At 47.0% G+C, this 21,509-nt stretch overlaps 1 protein-coding gene across 1 annotated transcript; it reads left to right on the top strand.

Moving 5' to 3' along the window:
- Nucleotides 1-944: 944 nt before the first annotated feature.
- ANAPC5 (anaphase promoting complex subunit 5) lies at nucleotides 945-16,025 on the top strand. Its single transcript, XM_082491675.1, has 17 exons — nucleotides 945-1,167; nucleotides 1,286-1,365; nucleotides 2,188-2,297; nucleotides 2,687-2,882; nucleotides 4,310-4,376; nucleotides 6,070-6,171; nucleotides 7,201-7,391; nucleotides 8,318-8,399; nucleotides 9,127-9,216; nucleotides 10,168-10,349; nucleotides 10,825-10,960; nucleotides 11,197-11,271; nucleotides 12,047-12,168; nucleotides 13,341-13,448; nucleotides 13,976-14,123; nucleotides 14,731-14,893; nucleotides 15,706-16,025. Exons 1-17 carry the CDS (start codon nucleotides 964-966, stop codon nucleotides 15,918-15,920), a joined length of 2,271 nt encoding a protein of 756 aa, XP_082347801.1. The 5' UTR covers nucleotides 945-963; the 3' UTR covers nucleotides 15,921-16,025.
- Nucleotides 16,026-21,509: the final 5,484 nt, after the last annotated feature.

Genomic DNA, 21,509 nt, shown 5'->3' with positions numbered 1-21,509 from the left:
CCCCCAGGCATGAATCAGGAGCAACTCAGCTGAACTCCCCGGGGACACACAGATGTATGATAATATTGAGTTCTGTTTTGCTCTCGCTTACAAAAATTAGTACTATTATAATAATTGGAGTATTTTCTTTGGGAACATGATGCCTTAATGAAGTGCTTTAACAAATTATTGAGCAAATAAAAACTTGTGTCTGGAAATATCTTTATCGCATCACAATTAATTTGCAAGAAATCCACTCCAGCGGGAGCAAATCCACTCCATGGTGTTCTCGGGCTGCCCCAGGGAAACGCTCGCGCCAGTGTGTGGCCCAGGCTCCCCATACATTACTGGGTGCACTGGGGACCAGTTGCAGAGAAGCGCTGTGTCCTTGCCGAGCCGCTGTGCCTCTGGCTGCTCAGCGTGCTGCTTCTCACTGGAACACGTGGCACCAAACCCACCAGTGGTGGTCACGCCTTCCTCAGAGGGACTGTGGCACATCCACGTAGGGCTGCAAGGGTCCCCAAGCCCTCGCAGGGTCATGGTTGGGGTGCTGGGCCCACCGAGCCGCTGGCCACCATCCCCATGGGCAGCATGGAGGACGGCATCAATGGAGGAGACATTGACCAGTCCCTGGGCTGTGAGCCATAACAGGCTGTGGCCAACTCACTCAGACGCTGGCCATAGCTCGCCGCAGCCCACAGCCTGACTGAAAACCCAGCGGGGACCCGGGGCGACGCGGGAGCCCGCCCGCCGTGTACCGCCCTTCGCCCGCTCCCCTGTGTCCGCCGCCGCCCGGACCCTTTTCTCCCCGGAACGTCTCGCCGGGGCTCGGGCCGCCAGCCGGCCCCTCGAGGGCGGCGCACGCCTCCGCCTCTGATTGGTCGCTGGGCGGCCCGCGTGATGGCGGTGGCGGCGGCGATTGGCTGGCGGGCGAGGCCGGTTTCCCGGGCGGCCGGTGGCGGCCGGTGGCGGCCGGGTGCCGCCATGGCGAGCGTGCACGAGAGCCTGTACTTCAACCCCATGATGACCAACGGCGTGGTGCATGCCAACGTCTTCGGCATCAAGGACTGGGTCACTCCCTACAAGATGGCGCTACTGGTCCTCTTGAGCGAGCTGGGCCGCGCCGGCGCGCAGCTCGGCCTGCTGGAGCGGCGGCGGCTCAACCGGCTGCTGCTGCCGCTGCTGCAGGTCGGGGACGGGACCGGGCCTGGGCCTGGCCCTGGGGGGGAATGAGGGGGGAGGCGGCGCCCACCCCAAGGGGCTGCTGGCGTTGTGGCCTGTCGCGACATGTCGCTCTCCTCCCCAGGGCCCTGACATGCCGCTGTCGCGACTGCGCAAAGCCATCGAGGAGTCCTGCCCGCACCTGGCCAGCTCCGTGCAGATCAGGTGGGCGCCGGCGCCGCCCCTCCCTTCCCCGCCCCACCGCAGGGGACCCTTAAACCGAGTCCCCGCGATCGGGGACAGGGGGGAGAAGAGCTGCTGAGGGTCGGGGGTCGTGATGGAGGGAGGCTCGGAGCCGCGGCCGGCCGGGCTGCCCTCCTGCCGGGGCTGAGGGACCGATCCCGTTCACGCCTCCCGTCTTGGGGTGTCTGTATTCTGTGTTGGGAATGTGGAGACACGGCCGCTGCCATCGATGCGGCTGTGCGACATGATAAAGCGTGCTCTGCGTTGTCTATATCTGCTCTGATCCCTATTACAAAGTGCTCTGAGGTGTGTAAATGTGTAGTTAAAAGAAGTGCCTTCGGAGCACAAAAGTGCCCCTACAGTTTTCTAAGTTCTCAGGAGTGAGTTCCGGCAGGCACCCAAACCAAACATGGAAGCCATCTGTGTTAAGGTTTCTGTGATACAGAAGATCTGTTTTGACATTAGCTACCTTACTTAACAGCAACAGTTTTAAAAATCCGTCTATTTTGGGTTCCTAATTGTTTAGTTAGAAGAATAACAATCTTTTCTAATTGTTCTCTTTATTAAAGTAACTGTTTAAAGAGGAAAAATAAAAGCACCAAACCAACCTGATTATTATTTGGCTTATTACTAATATTTAGTATGTTTTGATTTAGCTTATGAGTATAAAAACCTTCTGGGCATAACGAATTAACTACCACTTTGTTCTGTTTGTGTTTACTCCTCTATACCCAAAATAGAAGAATATTTGATATGCATATTATTAATACCCTAAAAAAAATGTGTGGTTTTCTTTCTGTTTAGGCTAAAACTTATGGCAGAAGGAGAATTGAAAGATATGGAACAATTTTTTGATGACCTTTCAGATTCATTTACAGGGACAGAGCCAGAAGTTCATAAAACAAGTGTAGTAGGTAACTATTTTTTTATCTATAAGCTGTAGTTCATGTGATATCTTATCACTGATGTAATTCACTCAGGATATAGCTTTGGTTTTGGGGAGGTGTAAAGATTGCATAATCTTGCTCAGATGTTTCATATTAACCAACAATTTTTCGTATCGTGCGGTTTTTACTGATCCGAACAATTTTTCTGTGATCAGATAGTCTGTGAGATTTGTCACTAAATTAATACCGGATTTACACCCTGCAAAACTGTTTTTTTATCAATTGGGAGGCGGAAATGAGACACTTAAACAAAATTAAATAATGCACTTTAAGCTTCCGGTTATTGTGATTTCTGGTCTCCTCTCTGAAGCAGCAACCTTACAGACAGTTGTCATAACAGATGTTTTCCTTTGCAGGTCTGTTTCTGCGCCATATGATCTTGGCATACAATAAGCTTTCTTTTAGTCAGGTCTATAAACTTTACACCGCCCTTCAGCAGTACTTCCAAAATGATGAGAAAAAAAATGGAATTGATGAGAATGACATGGAACTGACAAATACAGAGGAACTGGAGGGGAAAATGGAGAAAGAAGAACTTGATGTACCTTTAAGGTGATATATTAATATTAAAGTCTTTCCCACTTCTTAAGTGAATTAGTCTTATTTCAGATTACCTTTGTGCGCATCAGAGTAAACTTAAATTTTGTCCGGCTCAAGATGCTACTCCTGTTAAACCTTCCAAACTCCACGAATGCCCATCTGGCCCTGTGCACGTCCTGTCACTAACGACTTCAGCTGCGATACTGAGGTGTCACCTACTGTAATCTTGTATTTTTTTTAAAGCCTGAGCCACACTGGCAGAGCTGGGTGGCCTCTCCGTTTCCTTGGTGCCACCATGTGGTAACACTTGTCAATGGCAGCAGTTCTGCTCAGTGTCTCAGAAGATGGCGGTACCCCATTCTCAGGCTCCCTTCGGGAATCGCAAGCTGAAGGCCAGATGCTGCCCAAGGTTCCCTTCTGTACAGCCCACTGCTGTGCGCCTGCTCTGGCTGTGCTGGCGTGCGATGTGCTAAAGCTGCTGGTCACTTCTGCTTCCAGCGAAGGAAAGATTGCTCAATAAGGAAAAGTTAAGCGTAACGGTTTTGGTTTCTCTTTTTGCCCTTCCCCAAATAAAAGAACTCACATTTATTTACATCAAAAATGAGAAGCGAATATTGAGACTTTTCACCCCCTAAAGAGGTGCTCCACTGTAAGAATAATCCTAAAAGCATTTTGTGTATCCATATATTTAAAATGTACTTTCTAAAATGTCTTCATGCAAACCTGTGCTTGTGCATACGCTGCTACAGCATAAGTCAGTTACCAGCTTTTGGAGTCTGGCTGTATGCTGTAGTTGCTGCCTTTCCACGGAATAAACTTCTGTCTGCTCTCGTGGAACAGCTGTTTTCTGGAGCGATGCATGTGGCCAAAGTGCCAGTTCATTTCGTTGTGATTCTCTTCAGAAGAAAGGAAAAACGGAGCCAAGCCACTTGAGTATGTCAACACTGAAAGGGTTATTAAACATTGGAATAGGCTGCCCAGGGAGGTGGTGGATTCGCCATCCCTGGAGGTGTTTAAAAAAGGGTGGATGTGGTACTTGGGGACATGGTTTAGAAGTGGTTTTGTCAGGGTAGGTTAGTGCTTGGACTTGATGATCTTAAAGGTCCCTCCCAACCTCAGCGATTCTATGATTTGAACCCCAAATCTTCTGTCTGCTGCTTTTCTTTGGGTTTTCATGTGTATTTAGGGTAACATTCATATTGACCACGGTCTCTGCATATTGAAGATTACAACTAAACTGCGTGAATTCATTTGGATTGCTGATTTCAATGTAGTAGATTTTATTCTTTTAAGTTTTCTCCTTTTAGTTTCCTTTCATGCTGTTGAGCTCTAATAGCTCATAAAACTTTACAAAGCAAAAGTGTGGAATGTCTAATAAAATGTATTTCCTTGTATTCTATTTCATTGCCCTTGTTTCTAACCAGAGTGCTTCTTATCAGGGAAGAAGAGATATCTTGCAGTGGGCCCCTTTCCCAGAAACAAGCAGAGTATTTTCTTTCTCAGCAGGTATGTTACTTCTGAATAAAGTTGAGTAAATGGTCCATAACATGAATTTCACCTTCAGTTTTATCCACAGTGTTAGACATGATGTTTTCTTAGATCCGTTAAAGACTTGCGTGCAGTTGCTCAGTATGAGCACTTGGGGCCAAAAGTGTTTTGTCTTGGCATGTACACCCTACGATGATATTTGATCGCTTCCATTCTGACTACTCGCCTCAGATTTGGTGTCACCAAAATGTGCAGTTTTATTGATTATTCCAGCTGGTAAATACAAAATGGAGCAGAAATACTGACACCAATGTCAGTAAATGTGCTGCGTGCTTATAATTGCTTCCTAAAAAACCAAAATGCAGTTAAAATGTATGTGAAACATTATGTATCATAAGTTCGAAGTAACTTCTCAGTCCCGTTAGGATCTTTACTGTTAGGGGCTGTTGAATCCAGTAGCCTGATCATGGCAAGGCTCCTGCAGCTCCATCACCCCCAGTGCAACCAGTGGTGAGGCTGAGCACACTGTCTGTTACGCTGTTCCCCTCCCTGGCTGATGAGGATGAAGGTCCATTAGTGTGAAATATTTACATGTATGCGCTCGTGCTCTCTCTTTCAATTCCACCAGTAACTGGGCTTACACGCTCAGCTTATCAAGTAACTGGCCCTAAGGATTGTCTTGTCCCAGTTGCCTCCAGCACAAAGACATGACACACAGACAAATGCATCTCTCGTTGACCCAAAGGCCCCACAGTCTCTCCGTCGGTTGGCTTGGGACCTCCTGCTTGGCCTGCACTTTTTCCAGGTGTCTCATTCAGAGAAATACCTGGCCCAGTCTTATGGCTGTTTCAATACTTGGCTCTCAAGCTGCTTATCCAAATTTCTGCCTAGTCCAGCTTGATGTTCGCCAGTGTTCACCCACTGACACGCATCCTCTCGCTTCCTCTGGTTGCTGCACCACCGCCATACGGAACCCTGTGATCCAGCTCCAGTTGCTGGCACTGCAGCATCTCCCCACACGCGCAGAACAGGGAACCCCTTATCCAGGAGTAGAGTTAGAAATGGGATTTAATGAGAAAACAAGACAGACTGCAGTGATCTGGTGCAAGGTGTGGATTTTAACGGCAGTGACGTTCTGTTATACTGTGGTTTTTAGCTGGTGTGACTTATGTAGAGTATCTGCTACCAGTGAGTATAAATGTGGTTTTTTTTTTTCCTCCTAATTGCAGTATTATGGAGGAATCGTGATATTTAGGAGGGTTCTGAAATTTAAAGTCTTTTCATTAGTCAGTATTCAGTAATGCTTATTCTAGTAGCTAGATTATTGTAATTTTTTATTAATTGATCTACTACCGAAGCAAACTATGGATTTACTTTTGTTTAGTTTACTAAACTTTTTGTGAGAAGATACTTGTAATTCCAGTAAGCGATCGGTTGTATTAGTTCTTCAAAGAGAAACTTAAACAGAATTCTTTAAGTACTTTTATGAATGAGCTTTTATTTTACTTGGTCTCTTTGATCTCTGGAAAGTGAATGCTATAATATAGTATAGAATAAAACTGCCACTGATGTTTCAGCATCAGACAGAGCTGTTACAAGATCTTCTTTAATATTCACTGAAAGCAGATAACAAACTGACAAGCATGTATCGAAATACATTTATAACCCTCCAGATTGAGTTACTTATCTTACTTTTACTTTTCAATTCCAGGCTTCTTTATTAAAGAACGATGAAACAAAGGCTCTTACTCCAGCATCTTTACAAAAGGAATTGAACAACTTGTTAAAATTTAATCCAGACTTTGCTGAAGCAGTAAGTATCTTTTTCTTCATCCAAAATGGTTGTAAAGGGATTTCTTATCTCTAGGGTGGGATTATTTGGGAGTAATTTATTCTATATTGAAGTACAAGCAGATGATAAAAACGTGAGCAAGTTGCATGTAAATGTTTAGTAATTCAGACTGAACTCCTGAAGGTACAGAAACCTTAATTAAGCTAAGTACTTCACCACATGTCTGGCTTTATGCACAGATAGAATACTCTCAATTTTGGTGAGACTATGTGAGTGCGTTCTTGTTGAACTAAATTTAAAACTGATTTCTTTTTACACACATTTTCCAAAGAAATTTCAGGCCTCATACTCCCATAGCTTAAAAATCAGTATTAAGTGCAATATCTGTTGATTTTGCTGACTGATGTTCACTTTACTTCTGGTGCTTAATAGCAATTTTTACGGAAAGCAGTAGATGACTCCCATTGAGAGTTAATTCCAGACCTGTCCCGTGAGCGTTGCCTTTTTCCTCAACAGTTTAGTCTTGAGCGAGTTCTGTGAGTTCCCAGTCAACTCTTTCCTGCCTTACTTTCTAACTCTTCCTCCCAGTGGCCCTGGGCTGAGGCAGATGAATTTCCTTGCTCCCATTTGGAGACGTATCCTTGAAAGGGCTGCCATAGCAGCCGCGGGACCTCACAACTCCAGAAGTCCTCTCCAGTGTTCTGTAAAGGGTTGTCCTGCCCAGGTCTCAATGCCCAGAAGAAAATATGTAGTTTTAGCATCTCCTTTCATGTAGAGGTCTCAGGCTGGGTGGGATAATTCTGATGGCCAGATCTTGGCCTATGGGACGCCATCTGGAAGACGTTGTTAGGGAAAACAACCAATTTTATCCAAGATTAACAGAAATTCTGCCCAGGTGGCTTCTGATCAAGCACTTTCCTGACCATACAGTATTTCACGGTTGCACTTGTTAGGCAGCCTTTCTCAGTAAGAAGATACGTAGTAGTCATAAATAAAACCTCTGTTTTAATAGTTATGGATAGTTACAGCTGATTTTGCTTCAATTTTTAGCATTATTTAAGCTACTTAAATAGTCTCAGAGTGCAAGACGTCTTCAGTTCAACACACAGCCTCCTTCATTATTTTGACCGTTTAATTCTCACCGGAGCAGAAAGCAAAAGCAACGGGGATGAAGGCTACGGTCGGAGCCTGAGATACGCTGCTCTGAATCTAGCTGCGCTGCACTGTCGGTTTGGCCATTAGTAAGTTAATCTATTGGACCGCACAGCTAAAATTCATCTCATCGCCTCTCGTAAGTGCTGAGGGGTAGACCTTTTTGTTCGTTCTGAAAATCTGTTCAGGAGTAGGAGGGTCTTTCTCTAATTTCATAACAGCTATAGTTGGGTTGGAATTGTCTTGGAATCTTGATTTGTTTTGGTTTTGTTTTGACATTTATTTGGTTTCCATAATAACTGAGCCATCTAGAGCAGGGTAAGAGTTGACATTTTTCTGTGTCTGGTTGCAACTGCTTCCTAGGTATTTAAGTTCTCAACTGCTACGTTGCTGTGACCTCAGAAAGGTCAGTGGATACGAATGCCTATTTTCAGCTATATTCTCAAGAAAGTGGGGTTGGTTTTCTGTTAACGTTCAAATCAACATAGAGCTGATGATCTGGAAAAAGAGTAATTAAAAAAAAAAAAAAAGCCATCTGAGCTTTTTTAATTCTAAAATGCCGTAGGAGTGAGTGTTATTTTATTGATAAAGCTGACGGACCCGTCTCCATATATGGTTTGCATTTATTGACTGCTGCCTGGATGCATCATGTGAAAGGACTGGAGTTGGGAAGGACATCTGCAAAACTGAGAACGCCAACTTACTTTACACGGGCACTTAACGTTGCCCCTGTTCAAACAATGACTTGGCACGTACAGGGTTTGAAAGCCCTCTTAGGGGTTACGGTTGCATTTCTGTAGTGGCTCGCAGATGCTGGTTTGCTTATTATCCTCAAGACTGGAATATATTGCTGAAGCGCTAGGAGGAAAACACCGCCTTTCTCAGCAGTCTATTAAATCAGAGTGATCTTCTGAGTGCGATATGCATAATTTAGATCGATGTTCCTCCATATTGTAATGCTGTATTTTAAGCACCGTGGGAATATAATATGTTCTCCCTTTTTGTTTGCTGATAGTCAACAGGCTGAACTCGCGCTTCAGGAAGCCATCCGAATTGCACAGGAGTCTAACGACCACATTTGCTTGCAGCATTGCCTGGTAAGATAGCTGTGTCGAAACAGAGGTTAAGTCACCTTTGTCTCTGTTACCTGAGCCTTTGCTCAGTGAACTGTTGCAGAAGTCCTCTTACAGTGGTATCTCATCGAATGCTTCAGTAATTTAAATGCGACAGTCTGGCAGATGTGTCACCCAAAGCAACAAACTGTAGGGAGATCGCGGGATGGTTTTGTTGCAACCCAGGATTACTTTCTGAGACAGGAATTGTGATCCCAGAGTAATAAGATCTCGGTACTAAACTTGAAGTTTAGTTTTATATGTTTTAAAGAGGCAAAGTATTTCATAAACTTTCTCCTTACTGCCTGTTGGATTCTTAAAGAGTAATCATTCTTTTTTTGAGCTAACAAAAAGGAGAAGGGGAAGACTTAGATTCCTCTGTATTTTGTTCTGTAATTAACATTATTGGTACAATTAATTGGCATCAATGGTATCAAACTCTTGAGATGCTGCTTTCCACAGTTAATAATGGGGTTTCTGTGCACTACTCTGAACCTCCAGCGTTGAATGCTGTCAAGCCAGTGTCTCAGCCTAGCTGCGCTTTTGATGTATTTTGCTGTGCAGCATTTAATAGAAGTTTCCTTAGTATCATATTAATTCTGAAGTGGTTTCTATTTCCAATGAGGTTTTGTGCATTCTGTGCAAAAAGTAAGAGAAGTTGAGCATCCATCACCTATTTGCAATGAGATTTAACTTTTTTTTTCCTTGCTAGAGCTGGTTGTACATCTTGGAGCAGAAGATATTCGATAGCTGTGTTCTGCTGGAGCACTCTGTAAACAAATCTTTACATTTTGGTTTGCCGGTAAGTCCATTTCATTTATCCTTAACTTTATTGTGGGACAAACACACGTGGCAAGGGGAGTGTGCACAATAGGGTTTTGGGTTTTGCAGCTGGTCCGTTCAAAATATGTAACCGAATTTAAGCAAATGTATTTTAACAGTCCAAAATTTAGCTGTTTCTATCGTTTTTACTCGTCATATTAACAAACCAGAGTTCACTTGGTTAAATGCCAGTGCGTTATTGCAAGGCTCGCTGTTTTTCCTTTTCACTTGTTTGTTTTTCAGGCAGGAAAATCTCTGTGGCTACCAGCCTGGCCCCGTGCACCATTTTGGCCTCAGGCCCGTAGCACAGTCTGCTGGTGCTCAAGGGCGGTTCTTAGGCCTCCGCCTTCCCTGAAACTCAGTGCCGATGCCCCTGGCAGGGCTTTGAACACAAGTTTACTTGTATGGCTCTGCCCCAGCTGCAAAATCTTGCAAGGCAGCCCTCTCCTTAGATAGTTTTCTGTCCCGAATCTCTTGGCTGTTAATGTTTAGTTCTGTCTTCCCCAAGATCCGCAATCTCTTTGTTAAGAGAATTGTTCTAAAAGGAGCTAAACTGCTGATGTTGGGAGATGAGAGTGGACATGGCCGCTTAGTGGGGAAGGGGAGGAAAGGCTCTGCGTTTTCACAGCTGTTTCATCATTGGAGAAATCCAGGTACAAGTCCTGTCATCGTCTTTAAGACTTCTGTGTGGGGGAGTGGAAATTACCTTTCGCATCTAACAAAATGACATTCACATCTGTGTGGGTGCGCATAAGTGGGTATTTAAAGAATTGCCTGGAGCGGCGTTCCTTTGTCTGTGCTGAATAACATCACATCTTTTTCTCTGGGATTTTTTTCTTAGTTTAGAACTCTTGCTCCGGTGTAATTTGCAAGCGTAGAGTACTCTATTGTCTTTCAGTGCTGTTGGTATTTTTTTTTGTCTTCTTCCCAGTACCTCGCTTCCCTGGGAATACAGTCCTTGGTTCAGCAAAGAGCTTTTGCAGGAAAGGCTGCCAACAAACTGATGGATGCCTTAAAAGATTCTGATCTCTTGCACTGGAAACACAGCTTGTCAGAGCTTATTGATATTAGTATAGCACAGAAGACTGCCATTTGGAGATTATACGGCCGCAGGTATTTTGTTTCTTTTGAACTCTTGGGTTAGCTCACTGTACTTGTTAGCACGTAATGCGTTTTGAGTTATTTATATAGGCGTAACAAGTGACTCTGTCTCTCCAGTGCACTCAAATAAAGCAATCAGACTGTGATTCAGTACAGGCTGAGTGCAATTATTTCCATTCTCTTGTGTTCCTTTAAAACTCATACTGGAGAAGAGATTGAGTTTCCATTTAGTAGTGGCAAATAGTGCATAAATTGTTCCTGTGCTCCCATTTTCAGCATCTCTGTGCTTAGACTGTGTGCAGCTTTTCCTGTGTAGTACTTGCTGTGCCTGCGTAGTCCACAGTTCCTGAACTGTTGTTTTACAAGTTTTCATCCTTCTCCAGACCCCTGGCTTACCAGAAAATGTAGGCTGTTGTCATAACAAGACCATAGATTAAATGGTTGTTGTTTGTTGCTTGAAAGCTAAAAGATGTTTCTCTTGCACAAGCACCATGGCACTTCAACAAGCCCAAACGTTGCTGAGCATGAACAGTCTGGAGGCTGTGAACGTGGGCGTTCAGCAGAATAACACGGAGTCCTTCGCCGTGGTATTGTGTCACCTGGCTGAGCTACATGCAGAGCAGGTGAGTTTTACGGCTAGTTGCACGAAATGTCATTTGGGTGAGAGGAGGTGTGGGTGTTATTGACAGAGAGTGCAAGACTTGACTCCTGTTTTGTTCTGCCCCTAATCCCTGCGTCGGGGGCAAAGAATATACAGGGGTTTTGCTCGGCAGGTTCTTTCCGCGAAGGCTGTGTGGAAATCAAGGGGAGCGTGCTTGCCCCTGTGTACGCTACTCAGAGTGCTGTTTCTGTGTTACAGGGATACTTTGCAGCTGCTTCCGAAATATTGAAACACCTAAAGGAAAGATTCCCTCCCAATAGTCAGCATGCACAGGTAGAATATTTACAATTTAGCTTGTAAATTATGTAACTATGATCCAATAGGATCTGAATTCCATTGCATCTTCTCTATGCCTTGGGCTACACGTTTGCTGATTTCACTTGGCTCGTGACCTCACGGGAAGCTGTTTGGCATAAACTTTTCTACAAAAGCATGAAAAAGATGCCTCTGTTATTTTAAGACTGGTGAGACATTTATCTCGCCGTACCCTCCTAAGAAAAAGCTGTTGAAATAGAAATATCATTGACAGAGGAATATAAATCTCCTTCATGAGCACGTATAGGAATTAAATGCTCTGCATTGATTTGGAGCGTCAAAGTTTTGTTTAATTAGTGCTACTTAGTTTGATAGATTACAATCTAGAAATAATTGAAAGAATACGCTGATTCTTGTATGACTCTGGGAAATACATTAACACATGAGTCTGTAAGATAGTATTTACATTGAAGTGTCCAAGATTCCATTAAATATCATTTGGTCCATCTCTTTTTCGCTACAGAACAAGTCTACTGTTTCAAAGCATTAGTAATGATTTAAAAGAGCTTTTTTACTTAAAATGCAGTCAAATAGGTGAGCTTTGGTATTGAAACATTAATCCAGACCTGAACATTTCTGTTGAGGACAGTAATTGAGTTAATCCAGTAATTGAACAGTGGAGTTAGTTGTGTCTAGACATAAATATCCACAGGGGAAAATAAAAATTAAGTTCTAACCTAGAAAATGAGCAGGCACAGCTTCTAAAACTTGTCCCTGGATGTTCTTTGTTTAGCTTTGGATGCTGTTTGATCAGAAAATACAGTTTGAGAGAGCCATGAATGATGGAAGATATCATATAGCAGATTCTCTTGTAGCAGGAATTACAGCGCTTAATAGCATTGAAGGCGTATACAGGTAAGAAATCACGAATCTGCACACACTTGCAGGTGTGTTCCGTGAAGAGAATGAAAGATTTAGCAAAACGATTGCTGGCAGTCACGTGTGCTTACATGTTCTTCCCATTCCAGAACTAATTACGGTCATGTTGTCTTAACGTGTAGCGCTTATTCCATCCGAGTATGTCCTGCAATAATCATTTCTGGTTGGTTCTCTGGGCGTTTTAAGAACTGGAATAGCGCTGCTGAAGTTGGTGTTATTCTAGAGCTGTAGATCTGTTGTGAAAACACAAATTCCTTCTTCAAGATCTGTTGTGGTAACTGTACTCGGACCTAAGCACATCGCGGGATTTTGTGTCAGCTGGCTGGGGATCGCCGGCCTGGTCTCGGCTCTGCCGCCGTAAGAGCTTCATCTCTGTCCTGGTTTCTACATCTACAAAATGGGACAATATGGTTTTTCTCTCACCTTAACGTGGTTTTGTTTCTAAATGGAAACGACACGTTAGAAAGGGGTCGGGTTAAAACTTATTTGGTGGGTATGAAAAGCCACTTACTGTTGAAAGCAATTTCTTGTTGGTTTTCAATGAGGCAAAACACCTGAAAACGTAGCCAATGCCAGTGAGCCGGAAGATCGGTATTCAAGCTGTGGGACCTGATGCTTGTCCTTCTGGAATTGGCCTGTTTGTGATTTCCCTGATCTTGAAATATTCTGCTCGGTGTATGGGTCAGGGCTGTTGTTATGCATCCCCTACTGCTGTGTCTTTGCTTCTTATTTCCCTGTTCTCGCTCTTTCCCTGTTGCTCCCTGTCCGTGTTAGCGCAAGTCGATTTTAGCTACTTTACCTCATACCTGTTTTTCTTACAAAGAATTCCTTGTGCTTTCTAGCTTGCATGCCCTCCCACTTCTGTTGCCTGTTTGGCCTTTGGGTTTTGGCAATGCTTTTTTTTCTATTTAAATCTGGTTTATGAGTTTGATCCTTTCTGCCTGGGAGTTGTCCAGCTGGAATCGGAGACAGCTGATTTTCCCACCGCCGGCGTGTGTAGCATTGTGTACTCTTTGTCAGAATGCCGTTCTGCAGTTGCAAGAAACAGAAGTCACAAAATAGAGACCTACGTTACTGCGTTTTGGAGAGCAGAATTGTATCTAAACTATAAAAATACGACCGGTGATATTTTCTTTCTACCGTGACAGAAAAGCCATTGTATTGAAAGCCCAAAATCAAATGTCAGAGGCACACAAACTTTTGCAGAAATTGTTGATCCACTGCCAGAAAATCAAGAACACCGAGATGGTGATTAGGTAAGAATGTTTCATTTTCAGAGCATTAGAGACACTTTGCAGTGATGAGAATCGGCCATTTCAATGTGTCTGTGTTCAGATTTCACTAGTCTTCAGGTTGCTTACTGTGATTTGGAGATTACAATATAATTTCATTAATTAATCGTGGTATGGAGGAATCCTCAAAATATTGTGGAATTGGAACCTAGTCGTCTTTAATATGTAAACTAAAAGGTGGTAAACTTATTTTAAAGTTTCGTGAAGACTTACGGAAGAAGGAAATGCTGCATCCGAAATAAATAGGAAATAGAAATGTATGTGTGTCGCCGTACCTTTGTGCGAACCTGCCGAGTACTTACAGTGTTATTTAATCTTTTGTATGTCGGTAGCGTTTCCTCTTCAGGGTGTAATGGAAGTTTATTGTATATGCAGTAATGTAATTCATAATAAAATCAATACCATTATGGATGGAATAATTGTTTGGGAAACAAGTGGATGTTTTTCATCGAAAGAAAATGTTTGTAACTCTTTCCCCCTGTTTTGGTTAGTGTACTGCTTTCAATAGCGGAGCTCTACTGGAGATCTTCATGTCATACCATAGCGTTGCCTGTCCTGCTGCAGGCTCTGGCCCTCTCTCGAGAATATAGTCTACAGTATTTGGCTTCTGAAACTGTGCTGAACTTGGCCTTCTCCCAGGTACGTCTGATTTGTGTTTTCACAGGGCTGTAGGGCAACATTTATTCTGGGGATCTGGATACTGTTTTTACTCCCGTGAGATTTAAGAACACAGCCTCGTTGGAATCAAATTATTGATTCTGAAGAAGTGTATCCTAAATGTAAAATCTTTGGAGGAAGTTAATAGAAGTTGAGTTTTATGTGTATCACTGACATGTGTGGTTATTGCATATAATTAAGCAGGCAAGCATAAATTGGCCCTGCCTTCATTCCTTCGGTTGTTATTTTTCCTGCTAGTATTTTGGCTTTCTAGTAGCACAGTTTGGCATGTGTTTGAATTACAAATAATGCTTGTAATGGAGTTCAGTTATATTGTTTATTCTGAGCTGGCAGAGATGTGGTTGTCAGCACTGACTGCGGTGGAGAAGCCATGCCTAATCGTTTCAGAGAGCACTCATTTCTACTAATAAATTTTGATTTAAAAGACGATTGTGGGGGAAAAAACTTACATCCTTGTCTGTAGTGCATTGCGTTAATAGAAACAGATGTGGTTTGTGTTGGTCTTCTCAGAAGAAGCTGCTCTTACCAGTGGATTCCAGTATTAGACCAGCAAGTATTTGTCTTTCAGCTGATCCTTGGCATTCCTGAACAAGCCCTGAATATTCTGCACACGGCAATAGAACCTGTCTTGGCCCACGGAGCTGTCCTGGACAAAGGCTGCGCCATGTTCTTGGTGGCTAAATGTCAGGTGGCTTCTGCAGCTTCCTACACTCCAGAAAAGAAGATTGAAGGTAGTGTGAAGAGTAATTCTCCTTACTGAAACTGCTACATGGAGTCCTTCTACATGGTCGTCACTGTTAGAGTGTGTTACCTCGTTATCGGATAGCAAAATTAATTTCATAGAGTCACAGAATGGTTTAGGTTGGAAGGGACCTTGCAGATCCAGTGCCACCCCCTGCCCTGGGCAGGGACACCTCCCACCAGCCCAGGTTGCTCCAAGCCCCGTCTGACCTGGCCTTGAACACCTCCAGGGATTCAATGGGCAACCTGCGCCAGGGGCTCACCGCCCTCACAGTGAAAAATGTCTTCCTAATATCTAATCTAAATCTTACCTTCTTCCAGTGTGAAGCCATTCCCCCTCGTCCTATCACTACATGCCTTTGGTACAAGTCCCTCCCCAGCTCTCCTGGAGCCCCTTTAGGGACTGGGAGACCTTCTCTTCTCCAGGCTGAACAACCCCAACTCTCTCAGCCTGTCCTCATAGGAGAGGGGCTCCAGCCCTCGGATCATCTTTGTGGCCTCCTCTGGACCCCTTCAACAGGTCCATGTCTTTCCTATTTTGGGGGAATAACTAATTTGGAATTAGTTATTCAACAGATGCAGTGTTTATAATGGAATCTTGTTTATCTGCATACTTGCACACTTGTATTTTGCAGCAAAGGCTGAATAACAGAAACTAGCTGAAAGACGATGTTGCTAAGACACAAACTGTTTTGAAAAGCTGAGGAATTTATAATTGGGCCCCTTAGAATTGAGCTGTATTGCTTGGAGTTGTTATTGTGATACTATCTTAAATATGACTGTCCCCCTTTTTTTTTTGCAGCTTTGGAATCTGCTATCTTGAATCTAAATGAAGCCAAGACTTACTTTGCCAAAGTGGACTGCAAAGAGCAGCTCAGAGATGTTCTCTACTTCCAAGCCCGGCTGTTCCACACCCTGGGCAAGACCCAGGAAAGGAACAAATGTGCCATGTTGTTCCGTCAGTTGCACCAGGAGCTGCCGGCACATGGTGTCCCCTTAATCAATGCCTTCAAGTGATGCATTTAAAGATGAGATTTGTTTTCCTGTTTTTTTTTACAACTGTCTTTTTATTATATTCAGTCATCCGTGTTTCAGAAAAACCGTCAATAAATCATGGTCTTCAACAAACTTGCATTTGTTTGTAATAACTTAAGGGAGAACGTAGGTTTCCACCCATTTCACTTTTATTCTGTATTTGAAATTAAGAATAAGAATGGAATGGGGAGATAAAAAGAAAAGACTCTCTTGACTGCATTATAAACACTCTGAGGGGAGTAGCACAGTCGCGATGAAATAATATCTGTTCTTACTAGTGACATTTTCAGAATCAATGCTGGCTTTATGAACACTGGGGTACAAAAAATAGTGGAAAATGTAAGCGAAGCTCCTTTGTGCTCATTAAGTCGTAAAGAATGGGGAGTCTCATTTAAAATGTGTCCTTGCGGTTAACCTGTCTACAGTCACTGTTTACTCTGTAGAAACAGATGGTGCTGGCAGAAGGGGAAAAAACAGGATTCAGTTGGAGAGGTCTACTGGTGCAAAGTCCCGGCGTTGTTGTTACGTGTGGCCTTGTGCAAAGAGCGGCTGGGAAGAGTCAAGTGCTAAACAAAAGCCCCAGCTCAGCTGAAATGTTTTTATTGTACACGTTCTGCCATTGGCGCTACGTATAATTTACCTGCTCTGGTTTCGTGGGTGAATAAACGAAGATCACAACTAACTCAATATCCGATATGCTGCCATTAGATCCTCATTCTGGAAGAAAATTTTGTTTCGGACATGGTGTGGGATTTCAAGGCAGATGGGGTTGCACTTTTGTGAGTGTAAACCTTTTGTGGGTGAACCTTGGGGATGGGAGTGCCAGTCCTTTCACCTTGTGACTATATAAAAGCTGAGCATCGTTAGCATAAACGCTCAGAGAGACCCAGCCAGGAAGCAGTAGATTAAACTGTGGCATTGACCTAAACCTGGCTCTGCTGGAGCCCTGCCAGGTAAGGCAGGAAAGAGAGCAGCTCTAAGATGTGGTTGAAATGAGGGTCGTCAAGTGCTAGTTTACGCATCTTGTTTATTAGTGTTGCAGCGTGGCTGTTGGCAGATAATCGGTGCCTCACTTTAAAACAGCAGCTGAATTTCGAACCGTGAAAAGTAACCCAGGTTCCCATGTGGGCTTCACGGGAGCGCTGGTTTCAGTGGCTCGCCCCCTCTCAGCTACGTTATCTGACCTCCATTAATCAGTGTCGAGGAGTTCAATCCATAAACTGTTTGGAGCACCTACTATCTTACAGTAAGTGCATTAACTTAATTTCTAGAGTGGCTTTCAAGATCCTGGTCAAAATAGGAGCGTTTATCCATAAAGCTCGCACGGAAGCGTGGCTCTACTCTGGGGAGCTGTGCAATGCCCAAGCGGTTGCCCACAAATGGGTCTCAAAGCAAAACGAGGACGAGGGGTTGCGCCAGCCGTGGTGTTTGCATCTGCTCGAGGTTGAAGCTGTCGCTTCATGGAAAGAAGAGCGGATCGGAAAACTGCAGGTGAGCTCAGCGCGAGAATGGGGCTTGGTGGGAACGTGCTCGATAAGAAAAACCAAATAATTAGCATGGACAAAGTAAGGGAGATGTTTACAAAGGGCTGGTGCCAGCCGGGGAGTTGAAGGCCGTGCCCGTGCGGCAGCGTTACCTCCGTCCCAGTGCTGCAGAGCTGCAACCTGAGCGGCAGCTGTGCTCGGTGGCGGCGGTGGCCTGGCGGTGGCCGCTGTGACATTTCCAAACAACTGGTTTCTCAAAGCCCTTTTAGGTGATGATTTCAGACGCGTCGGGCAACCGCCCAGCGAGGGTCCGGGGGGGGCTGGTGCAGGTAACCCCATTTGCACCCACGCTGGAGATGGGGTGTTTGCACAAGGGCAGAGGAGGGGGAAGCTCCGGCCGAGCAGCGGCGGGAGGGCACTGCGGTTTCCGCCCCGGCGGGACGCGGGGTGCGCCCGGGGCCGCCGCCCGGTGCGGTGCGGTGCGGTGCGGTGCGGGGGCCGGAGGAGCGGGCCGGGCCGGAGCCCCCTCCCCGGCTGCATCCCGCGGCTGCGCTGCGAGGTGAGGCGGGGCCGCGCAGCCCGCGGCCGAAGGGGGAAATAAAATATTAAAAAAACAAAAAAACCAAAAAAAACCACAAACAACACAAAAAAACCTACCCTAAAGAACGGCTCACGGGGGGTGGGCGGGCAGGATGCGGCTGCCCGGGGGGGAAACCTCCCCTTCCCCGGGGCGGAGCGGGGCCTCCCTCTCTCCCTCCCTCCTTCCATCCCTCCCTCCCTCCCTCCTTCCCTCCTTCCCTCGCTGCCGCCGCCGGAGCGGAACCGAAAGCGAAGGCGGCGCCGGGCGGCCCCGCTCCGGCCCCCGCGGGCAGCGCAGCGCGGCGGCGGCTCCGGGGGCTGCGGGGTCCGCTCCCTCCCGCCGGCGGAGCGGCGCGTCCCGCCAGGTCGGTGGCGGCGGGTGCGGGTGCGGGTGCGGGCGGGGAGGCCCGGGCGGGCCCGGGCGGGGGGATGCGCCCGCGGCTGCCGAGACAAAGCCGCGCCCGGAGGGACCGGCGGCGGCGGCGGGCGTGGGCGGCCGGGACCGGGGATGCCCTCCGAGCAGAAAACGGCATCTCCTTCAAAGGGGGTTTTCCCGCCGGGCTCGCAGCCGCCTGTGCCGGTATTTTGGCGATGGGGGTGGGGGGGGGTGGGGTGGGGTGGGGGGGAAATCGGTGGTGTCATTTCCCCATCCCGTTTGGAGGAGCCGCGCTGTGGCCGCCCGGGCCCGGTGGACATCCCGCTCGCCTTCGGCCGCCCACCAGCCCCGACATGTGCCGGTGGTACCCGATGGGCTGGCAGCATCCCAGCCTCGGGGATGTGACAGGGTGGTGGCCGTCCCCGTGATACCAGGCGTCCGTGGGGCTCCTGCCCGGGGAGGTGAGGCTTCGGAGCAGGCGGACTGGGGAGAGTGAGGCCGTGGGGTTGGGAAAAAGAGGGGATTTTTAAGGTCGGGTGGGAGGATGGAGGCGACGGAGTTCGTGGAGCAGCTGTGTACAGGGGGCAGGTCTCATCAGGAGAAGCCACAGGTTGGGTTGCTGCGAGGGACTGAGCGTGGTTAGGAGGTGGGACACAGTCCTGCGGCCACGTGCATAGCACAGAGCATCAGGAGCATCAGGAGCATGGAGGTAACAGTAAAGCCCAAAAGCAGCGGTGGGATGACCGCAGAAAGCTGGTGTGATGGAGCTGTGGGCTGACCGTGCGGCTGTACAACGCTGCAGGAGCAGAAACCATTCCTGGGGACAGGACCAGATCCTTCAGGGCCAGGGGGAACATGCCAGGGACAGGACGTGTGGTGGCTGTGGGCGCTGGAGCTGCCTTCATGGCCCCCAACTGGAGAGGCAGCCCCTCTTCTGGGGGAAGGAGCCCCATCCCTCTCCTGGCCCCTCTCCATAAGCACTTCAGTTTGGGAAAAACACCCAACAAAACCTGAGACCCCACCCCTGAGAGCGCTGTGAGAGATGTCTGATGGACGAGCACTGTTCCAGGGAAGGCGGCTGTTATCAGATCGGGGCGGTAATTTGGAGGAGGCTTTGCTTTCAACTCAGCCCTAATGTCTTTTAAGTGGTGTTCACAAAGTGCAGAGCCGCTCTCGTTTCCTCTCTCGGGGGCATCGTGGGCTGGAGCTGCTGTTTCCAGGAGAGCCGGGAGCTGCTTGGCGGTGCTGGACAAGGCGATGGTGGTGCCCTGAGCTCGTCCCGGCTCACGCTCAACGCCATGTACGGTGCTTACGCTCTTGTTTTGGGATGCTCGTTATATATTGCTTAAGCATTATTAGGCGGTATCATCAAGATTTTTTATTATCTTGGTAAAGATGTTTTTTGATGCCTACTGAAACCTGCCACTGGGTTCGGTGCTGTTACAATACTACCAGCCCGGCTTTGCCTTTTTTCCCCCAATTCTTTCCACCCTGTGTTGGATAGGCCGGGCAGTGCAAGGAGGCTCTTCCGTTCCCCCCTAGGGGCAATGAAAAGCTTCGCTCGGGCACAGGGACCCAGAGCAGATGGGGGCTGGGTGCCTCTTTCCAGTATCTCATTATTTTGGGTGTCCTCTGACTTCTAGAGAAGCTGCTGAGAGATTTTTTCCATTAAAAGTCAGGCGGGGATGCATATGGTCTTTGTATACTACAGTGACTAATATATTTCTGGCAAGGTCTGCGCTCGCCCGTAGGAAGGGAAACTGTGATCGATGCCCCCGTTGCTGCAGATGACACCGCTCTTGGCACTGGCGCTTCCACCGCTGACAGTGACCAGGGAAAGCAAAATAGCCACTGGACTCTGCCCAGCGAGAGCTGATCGCTGCCCCGTGCGCTGGCCCCGGTTAACTTTTAACCGCAGACCTTCTGCGAGTGAAATCAGCCATGGTTTAGGTGGTTTGTGTTCAATTCTGTTATGAACAGCTTTTTTTGCAGTGCATGAGCTGATCCCCATCAGGGAAGGAGGGATGGCGGTGCCACCACCAGAGTGCCACTAAGTTTTACTACCTTGGGAAGGTCTGACCCTGCCACCACATGTGGCCTTGCTGGAGGGAAGCGTGTCGGAGGCGGGAAAAGGGAAGCGTGTGGCAGCCAGCGGGAGCCGGGCGCGCCGTCCCATCGCCCACCCTGCGCCTGGGTAGAGAAACAGCTCCCGGGAGGGGAGGACGGGCCAATGCATCCATACGCTCAGATTTAAATCTGTGCAGCCAGTGCTGGCTGCGAGGTGTCACGCTCTGCACCCCCAGAATGGGTCGGCGTGTTCCCATCTGGAGGCGGCCGCATCCCAGCAGGGACCAGGCAGGGACCGCACGCTCACAGCAGAGCTGGGGGCGGCAGGAGGGGGCTGTAAAAATCACTTCACCCTCTCGGGGGCCGATTTCACTCCCATTTGTTTCCGTTAAAGCCACGTGGACGCTGAGCGAGAGGGAGAGCCTCTGCCAGGGTTTCACAGACCTCTTTTCATTTTAATATCCCTCTCCTTGCTGAATTAGATGTGAGACTGATTGCTTCGATAATCCTGCCGCAGCCGCTATGGGTTATATATGGATTGCAGCCAAAAGCCGTGCCGATAAATCATTCCTATACACCAGGCTGTTACATTTCCTGAGGATTTTGTGGGCATGTGCTGCTCGCTTTTACATAAGGATCTGCTGGAGTTCATACCAGAATGTGCCACTTTTCCCCGGGCAAGGTCCTGGGTGGGTTGGTGAAGCCAAAGTCTCTGGGCTATATTTCCCCTTTTTGGGTTGATTCCCCCCATTCCAGCTCTTTTGGTTTTCCCTTTGGCTGGGAATATGGCTGTTCTCCTCCTCCTCAGCCTCCTCATGTGCTTATTAAGGAGAACTGGCTGCGTTGTTAGAGGTTATCCCATGTCCCGTGGGGCTGCGTTCAACAGCGGGATCCCACTTTTGGGTTTCTTTCAGGGAAGATATCACCTCATGGGGCAATTTCTGCAAAACCCCATGCTCAGCCCCTTTGCACACGTGCAAAGGGAAAAACCCTCCGATTTTCCACCCTAGTTGGTGGTGCTTGGATGACTTTTAGCCTGTTTACAGAGCCCGGGGAAGCCTGCTC

The sequence above is a fragment of the Vanellus vanellus genome (genome assembly GCF_965231255.1).
Source record: "Vanellus vanellus genome assembly, chromosome: 16".
NCBI lineage: Eukaryota > Metazoa > Chordata > Aves > Charadriiformes > Charadriidae > Vanellus > Vanellus vanellus.
This window is presented reverse-complemented; position numbering and strand designations above follow the sequence as displayed.

What these genes read in the sequence shown, in the direction of transcription:
- ANAPC5 (XM_082491675.1), top strand. Translation starts at nt 964, where the DNA reads ATGGCGAGCGTGCACGAGAGCCTGTACTTCAACCCCATGATGACCAAC. An exon ending in GCCAGCTCCGTGCAGATCAG is followed by an intron (nt 1,366 to 2,187) that starts GTGGGCGCCGGC and finishes CTTTCTGTTTAG; the next exon opens with GCTAAAACTTATGGCAGAAG. An exon ending in CCAATAGTCAGCATGCACAG is followed by an intron (nt 11,272 to 12,046) that starts GTAGAATATTTA and finishes TTCTTTGTTTAG; the next exon opens with CTTTGGATGCTGTTTGATCA.